Source organism: Mycetomoellerius zeteki, unplaced genomic scaffold (genome assembly GCF_001594055.1).
Source record: "Mycetomoellerius zeteki isolate Tzet28-1 unplaced genomic scaffold, Tzet1.0 scaffold104, whole genome shotgun sequence".
In the NCBI taxonomy this organism is placed as follows: Eukaryota; Metazoa; Arthropoda; class Insecta; order Hymenoptera; family Formicidae; genus Mycetomoellerius; species Mycetomoellerius zeteki.
In genome coordinates, this window is record NW_017255954.1 from 96,878 (window position 1) to 105,509 (window position 8,632).

General features: G+C 34.0%; 1 protein-coding gene across 1 annotated transcript in view; it reads right to left on the reverse strand.

Moving 5' to 3' along the window:
- Positions 1 to 4,504: 4,504 nt before the first annotated feature.
- The window catches only part of LOC108721081 (ALX homeobox protein 1), a 29,998-nt gene continuing 25,870 nt past the window's right edge, over positions 4,505 to 8,632 (reverse strand). Inside the window, exon 4 of the mRNA XM_018445422.1 lies at positions 4,505 to 4,781. Coding sequence (XP_018300924.1) covers positions 4,505 to 4,781 — 277 coding nt within the window. The remainder of the gene's footprint in view (positions 4,782 to 8,632) is intronic.

The window sequence follows — 8,632 nt, forward strand, 5'->3', positions numbered from 1 at the left end:
GAAATAAGAAATAATCAGACGGCGCGATGTCTGGAGAGTACGCTGGGTGGGGAAAGATTTCCTATTCAAGATAATACAGCACTTGTTTGATTTTATATGCAACATCTTACATTATCGTGGAACAAATTGATTGTGCGTCATTTTGAAACAACTGCCGGTCGCTTCTTTTAAATTGGTTGACTCAAATAAGTTTTTAACCATTTAAGTTCAAGCAATTGAAAAGAAACGAATGATAGTTGCCTTGAAGCGACAAGATTATTTTGCTCCACAACAATGCGAGGGCTCATGTTGCTCATAAAGTCAAATAAACACTGTATCATCTTAAATGGAAAATCCTTTCCCACCCAGCATACTCTTCAGACATGGCGCGATCTGATTATCACTTATTGATGCAGCATACCGTCTCCAAAATAAACCAGATATCATGAAATGATTCGACGACTTCATTAAAAGATGAAACATTCTTTCGCCGCGGTATTCGTATGCTGCCTGAAAGATGGCAAAAGATGATAAATGCAAACGGCAAATGTTTTGATTAAAATCATTGTATTGTTTCTTTTATATCAAAAGAATTTTGATAATTACGGCGGGAACTTAGTTATACACTTAATAAAAAAAAAATGAAAAATTATATCCACTTTTAAAAATCTGAATAAATTTTCAAAAATACTCCAATATACAAAGTGATCTGAAATTCTCGCATTCGGAGACATAATATTTTATGCTAAAAGAAACAACTTTTTCCTTTTGCAAATTGCGTCTGATAAGTAGTTTTTGCAGGAAAGCAGGTTGAAGTTATACGAGTAAACGCAAAAATTATTTATCGGATGTAATTTTACTACAGGAAAAAGTTGTTCATTTAAGCACAAAAACAACTTTTTCCTTTAGCAAAATTGCGTCCGATAAGTAGTTTTTGCAGGAGAGCAGATTGAAGTTAACAAATAAGCAGGGTTGGTAAACGTTACTTTTCAGTTACTTTGTCGTTACTTTTTATAGTAAACAATTTGATGACAATGTTGCAATTTTTTATGACGATAACGCTAACTAACTAAACGCTAAGGTTATACTAAAGTTAGAAAAGTCACTTTGAAAAGTAACTTGTCACTATTATGCGTTACACCGAAAAAATTATAAGTATAACGAGTAACGCGTTACAAATTAAAAGTTATTTTTTTCAGTAACGAATGACTTTTTCAATCCATTACAAGTAACGATTGACTTTTCTAACTCTGATGTTAGCATTACCATCATAAAAAATTCACAATGTCATTATCAAATTATTATTATAACAAGGTAACAATCAACAAAGTAACGGCGTTACAAGTAACGCGTTACTTGCCAACCTTGCAAATAAGCGCAAAAATTATTTATTGGACGCAATTTTGCTAAAAGAAAAAATTGTTTGTTTCAGCATAAAGTATCATGTCCTATACTCCGAATGCGGGAATTTCGGATCACTCTGTATGTATAATAGAATATGATGCCGCAAAGGAAATTTTGGGATCGCAATTGGATCCACTAGTAAATGAATTCTTTTTCCTAAGCAAAATTTGAATTTCCACCAAAACTTGATAATATCGCTTTATTAATTAATCTAATTACTTAATACTACATAATACATTTATATAATATATAACTAATTACTCAACACTACGTAATATATTTTTAACATACAGGGTGTCCCAAAAAGGACGGGACACCTGAATATCTCGGAAAGCATAATTTTTACAGAAAAGTGTTTGAGACAAAAGTTGTTGGGTTTAAAAAGATCTATTTATTGATCTTATCAGTTTGATTTTGGGTGGCGTCTCCTAGGTTAGGTTAAGATCACATCGATTTTTTTAAATAGAATACCCTACTTTTGATTCCAGAATCTAATAGCCGATATCAAGAGCTTTCCAAACACAATAATAAAGTTATTTTTTATTGAATTCTTTTCGAGTTAAGGCTCGAAAGTTATTTATAATTTAAAATAAATCTGTCACATTTCGCCGCGCGACAAGCATTTTCGCGTTCAATATGCAGGAGCCATAAATTAATGGAAATATTATAATTAATAATCATATAACGTGTAATTGACGTATGTTTCTACATGTGACAGCAGGTAATTACTCAAAAACCAAAATGTTTTTTAATATCTCTGTAAAAATGCTGAAAAATTTGTAAAATCTTGCGCAGTGATATGTATTATATATTATAATTCCTAATACGTACAATGTTGCAGCGTATTCAGCAATATTACTGCAAGTTTCTGTGCTGTATGGGAAGTCAAATTTTCGTATACCACGCTAAAACTTATCATGAATTGGATATATTGCAAAGTTTTTTATGAAAATTAGTACTAAAAGTCGTCAATGCAAAGCACTAAAATGTTTAATCCACATAGGCTGCGTTAGGGAACATCCGGGTGCTCCTGCGTGTGTGTGTGTGTATTTGTGCGTGTGTTTGTGCGTGCGCGTGCATGCGTATGTATTTGTGCGTGTGTGTTTGTACGTGCGCATGCGCGAGTGGAGGAGGGATAGGGTAGGGCGACGGGGTTGGGGTATGTGTGTGTATCATCTTATCCTTGTTTAACATTGAGCAACAAGGATAAAACGATACAAGGGGACACGAGTGATATTTCTGAACGCAACCATATTATGCAAAAAAGAAACTTCAGTGTGTCCAATGACAGAGAAAACCAAGAAAACCAGATCGGTCATTTAAAATTCGTCATCATTGATGTTTTCATTTAATTAATAGATTCGTAGCTAACTTTTCTAAAGCACGCATAGATCCATTCTGATAAAAAAATTTGATTACCGCAACTCTACGTAAAACTGAATGTGGAGGACGCCATTTTAGATTCCCTATATTCATAATTTGTCATTTTTAAAAACAGAATCATGATGAGTAACCTTTAATATCTCTAAATGTCAATTATCGTGAAAAATTTTTGCAATACATTCGATTCATGACCGTAAATAAGTTCTAGCGTGATATAAGAAAATTCGACTTACAAAAGGAAATACTTATAACATCAAAAAAAGCTACTTTCCCCCCCCATTTCTGGGATAATAAAACTATTTTTACTATTTCATGTGGATCCCAAGTAAACTACTACTTGTGTTTAACTAAAATTCCGCAGGAGGCAAAAAAATCGGAATTTTTTAACATCCTCCTTACACGCAAATATTTATAGCATATAGCGGATACTCTCTTCAAAACGGTACCCATATTGTTCATGATTCTTCGGGCACCCGTATTGCACACGGTTCTGCAGATACCCGAATCGTACACGGCTCTGCCCGCTAACTCGGATACCCACAGAACTGATCCGGATCCGTATGCACGGAGCAGGCGGGCGGGTATTCGGATACTCGGGTACTCGGGTATTCCGAACTCTACTATAAACCATTATAACTGTGCAAAAGATAAACTGTGTAAGAAATTCAGCTAGAAAGAATAGATTTCTGCATCAATGATGCGAACTTTCAATTTAAAATTTCAGCTGGATGTATTGCTGGATACTAATGATATCCAACCGGATAATAAAGAAGTGTCGAATAATACCGAATACCGGATATTTTCCGGATATCCGGTGAATTCTTTATATACTATTATTAGAAGAGAACACATTGTGATACAGAAATTGCCGAAAAAATAAATAAATAAAACTTAACAAATATTTCAATAACAAAAAAAGTAAATATAGCGTATACTTATTGCTCTCTTTTATTTGAGAATCTTTGATTATGCATATTTTCAGATCGCATATCTCAAAAGATATTTTAGTGCCTAATTGTGTTATTATAAAATATTGCTTTAAAAATATTTCATTCTCAATCATTACAGCCTGCAGCGTGGAATCAGTACAAGGAATTTCAAAGTTAAAAACGTAGAAAGATGACAGCATCCGTTAAATATTTTTCCGTGGTACGCTGCTAAATTACACACACTCTCAGCAATATAAATACAATAATTTTAAATATAACGATAAAATATGTAACGATCAAAGCATCATCCATATTACAATGTAATCAAATTTCTTTCCAGTCCAAATATCTTTCTTTTATTATCACATCAGATGTCAATATTTTTCTGTGATGCAACGATCGGGAATTGATCAACGATTATTCATTGATCGTTAATTTCTGATGACTGTCAGAAAAGGATATGACTCTTAAATGTATGAATTTATACGCGCATGTAATTAAAATTGAATTAAATTATTATTTAATTAAATTAATATTGCTCTGAGAAAATTTAAAAAAACTTTAATATAGATGAAAGGACAAAAATGTTTTAAATGATTTTAAAAACATGTAAATACAAAAATGATGTATAGTATGTATTTGCGAGCGTGTTTTGCTTCTCTTCGTCTTCACTTTCTTTCCTGTTTATTAATCCCTTCAGAACTGACGTAGAGTTGTACCGATTATACGTTTACAGAGATTTTGAAGGGTCAAACTTTGCGAGTAATTGTAAGAATTGCCCGATCACAGTCACTTTGCTGATACGGCCCTTAGTTGTTCTTGCTGCTGTTGAGAGTGACATCCAGCGGCTCGTCCATGGTCTGCACAATATTCTGTTGCTGGTGATTGCTTGATAAGTGGTGAAATAACGAATGTCTAACGGACGTGGGATGGTGGGCCTTTAGAGTGAGATCCATTTCGGCTTCCTGTGGCCGCTCTCTCGTTGCCAGGCTGTCACCACGGTCCGCGGGACTCGCGCAGATCCTGGGCGGCGTTCCGCATCGACATTTGAGCCTGTCGAGCGATTTGTCGCAAGGTACCGAGTATCTGCGAAATGACGTCAGGCAAACAGTGAAATTAATTGTAAGATTTGCTAATATTTTCTGATACATAAATTAAATGGGGTAATATTTCCCAGAACAATAATGTAAATTCCGCAGAAAACATTTTCTTTATTCCGATGAATTTATAGATATTGATATATGAAATATCAATTTCCTATAAGAGGTATGCAAAAACATCCAGTCCGATATTCATAATCGAATCTTAAGACCGTTTTAAGTTCAGTCTTAAGAAATCATGAATCAATAAGATAGCCATATTAGCATCTTAAGGCATTACTTAAGACAGTCTAAAATAAGAACGGACTATGAATAGCGCCTTTAGAATTTAATGTATAAAACTGAATTGAATTTTGAATCACTATTGTCTTTTTTCCTCATTGTGATTTATTTTGCAACCATAGTGGAATGTTTCTCATCGTGAATATACCTACCCTGATAGCAAAGCCTGCGAAGACAGGTTTGAGTAGAGCCTACTACCAATTTTTGATTGCAGAAAGGCAACAAATTGTACACAGAATTTGTATTATCCGACACTGTCAACAAATTGCTGTCAGAAATATGACAAGGCCTGCTAGACATATATGCTATGCCAGCAGATTGGTAGAAGAAATCGAATAAAGTCTTGGGTACCTATCATGAAAAGGATCGGAATGGATTCCAATCGGAATTATTCAATTATTCCTTAGATTTCGCTTGTGTTTTCTAGAGAAAATAATTCCGATTGGAATTCATTCCGGCTTATTCCATGATAAGTACCTTGCATAACTTGACGGCAGATTAAACGGTATATTTGTGGCACTGTGACCCTTAAATGGATAAGAAATCTTTATAAGAACTTTAAAAAAGAAGAATAAATATTATATTATGACGAAGAAGAAGTCGAAATAAATAACTTGAAGCCTTGAAAGTTGTTTATTTTATATTAAAATTAGTTAATTTTATCTTAATTAATTAGAGTTTTTAAATTTGTAGGTCAATCTTCAAAGTTTAATGTAATGTTACTATGTTGTAATGTTGTTATGTTAAATACTTTTAACTAACATTTAAAAATGTTACAAAATAATGTAATATGTATAATAACAATATAGCGATATAATATAGTAGTAATATAACATTTGAATAAATGAAGTTACACTTTTTATAGCTTTTAAAGAAATAGAACAGTTCACTTTATTCAGACTATCTCACAAGTGGTTTTTACTTCGTGTCACAATTCCACTTAACTATTCTCGCGTCGCGTTATGTACTTTATAATTAAGTCGACAAACAGAGTAACGCGACGTTTTTCGTTTCAAAGTCTGACCGCATCTGCAGTTGCGCTTTTATATATCGTAATTTTCGGGGCAACCTTGGGCTTTCCGCGTTGGTCCGTCAGCGTTCCGCTTATCGGACGAGGCCAGTTTCCACGCAAACATCTTGAGTCCGCGTTTCTACAGTTTATAGTTTACGTCCGCTCAGGGTCTTCTTTTATATTAATTATATTTAATAAATTCACTTCGTCACTAACTCAGTTTAATTTTTAATCGTTTATATTCCTTGACACGTTTCTGACGCAATTGTGCAATTAGCACTCGTGACATATTTAATATATATTATTATATAGTAATATAATAATATAATTTAAAATATACAATAACATTTTTAATTCTTAATATTTTAAAAATTTGCAATTAAGGATGTATGGGTGATATTTCAATATAATAACAAAATTATGAAAAAAATACAGATTATTCTAAATCACATTTAAAAATAATATGACAAATTTGGTGATGAAATTTGGTGACGGTTTACTATTTCATAAGTTATTAATAAATAGTAGTCACGTCTTGACTCGGTGAAATTATTAATTTACTTAATCGGGAAAGGGATATAACGAGAGACGCGTGAGGTGGAACCTCAGCTCCAGACCGTTATGAGTCTGCTCGTAGAACAATTAAATATTTACGTTTCTCGGCACGTTTCGTGACCCTTTCGGGACTCTGTCAGAAGCGCATCATCACAATGCCACACATAGGCAACGATGTCGCTCTCGCGGCGCAGCGAAGATTATCACCACGCACAGAGTCTTTAGAAAGGGACAGGAAAGTGAAATAAATGAAGAAAAATTATTCTTATTTAACGATCTTTATTTTGAAGCTGTAACTTTCGTTACTCACGATCCTCAAGCCAGTATTATGCAATTTCCTAGTGATTATGATGGGTCGCGTGGGGATCCGTCTGAGAGCTTTCGCGGTATCAGGCGGGGAAAGTCTCGTCACGGAGACGCAATGTACCTCTGAGGGTGTTGATATCGAACGCGATGAAGGGTGAGGGAAAGTCGCGTTAGGCTTTAGGACCGTGCCGTGGTCAGCACTAGGGGTCTCGAATACCGACGGGTTGAACTCCGCGTGTTCATGCAACGTCTTGGTGAGCCTTCTTAATTGGCACCGCCAGCCACCTCGTCGTGATCTACCCATCTACGTACATAACAATGGGTTTATCATAGTCCCCATAAGAGAGAGAGAGAAAAATAATAATAAAAGAAAAATGGAAGAATAAAGATGGACAAGAGTCTAGTATGAACTAAGGCTCTACTCGGGGTAGTAGTACAATCATTATAAAATTTGACCTCGAAAAAAATACCTTCAGGCTGCCCTATTTGTATAATTATTTCTCTTAGCGGCCACTGTACAATGGTAAATTTTTTTTCTCTTTCAATCTTATGCAAAAATAAAGATCTGTGCAAAAATTCAACTTGAAAGTATTTTTTCCGAGATTTCGTTCAATTTTCGTCTAAATTGACTGTACTATATAAGGTACCATTGAACACAGAGTTCAGTTGCAAAATCGAGGGCCTAAAAAAACAGGCGATTTGGGGCTAGTCTTCGAAGGAAGGCTGTATATGAGAAGACCACCAAATCAGGATTTGCTATCTAAATATATTAGAAAAACCATAGAATATTTCTCTATTTTTTTAACTCCTTCTGGACCACTCCAATTTCCTTTTACAAATTGTAATCTGCATCTTTCAAGAGTAAAGAAATGTGAAATATGCAACGTTCGTTCTTCAGGAATGCGTGTTTGAAACATAAATCGTGCGATAAAGACCTATGACGGGAAAACGCGACGGAGTGTTTGCAGCGTGATTAGATTTTGCGACGATTGCGGATGTTTAATAAAATCGACGAAAGAACACGAATGTGGTGTTTCTTTTTATAAAATTTGCAGTTCGCCACAACACACACACACCTGTAAATCATTTATGTTACATGCAACCTCTTTCTCGTGAAGATAGATCCTCCGTTGACAAATCCTCTGGAGGAGCTGAATTTTTGAAGAAAGCTTTATTTTGGCATAACAAATAATGACACAAACGTTCCCATCGATATATTGTACGGAAAAGCCGCCATATTAAGTCAAAGGTATCACAAAATCGACTTTCGAAAATAACTCAGATGTCCCTAAAAATACGTATTCTTGATCTAATTCTAAGATGATTTTTTCTTTATGGAAATTTTGTCCGAAGCTTAGTTTTCAAATTACAAGAAGAAATAGCGTATCACGGGCCGTGTAAGACCCTATAAGCGCAAAATGTTCCTAGAATGTTACATGAATATTATTAAAAAAAAATTAAAATAATGTTATTATAATATTTCGAAAATATCATAAATATTTGTTTAATATTACAGGAGTATTCTATAGAGGTTATATGTCCACTTATATAATAAACCTAGGTATTATATTTTAATATTCCTGAAACATTATTAAAATATTAATAAATATTAATTATTTTTAATTTTGTGCAATTTGAATTCACAATCCAGTAACGAAAAGTTCTTATCAGTCTATGCTGCA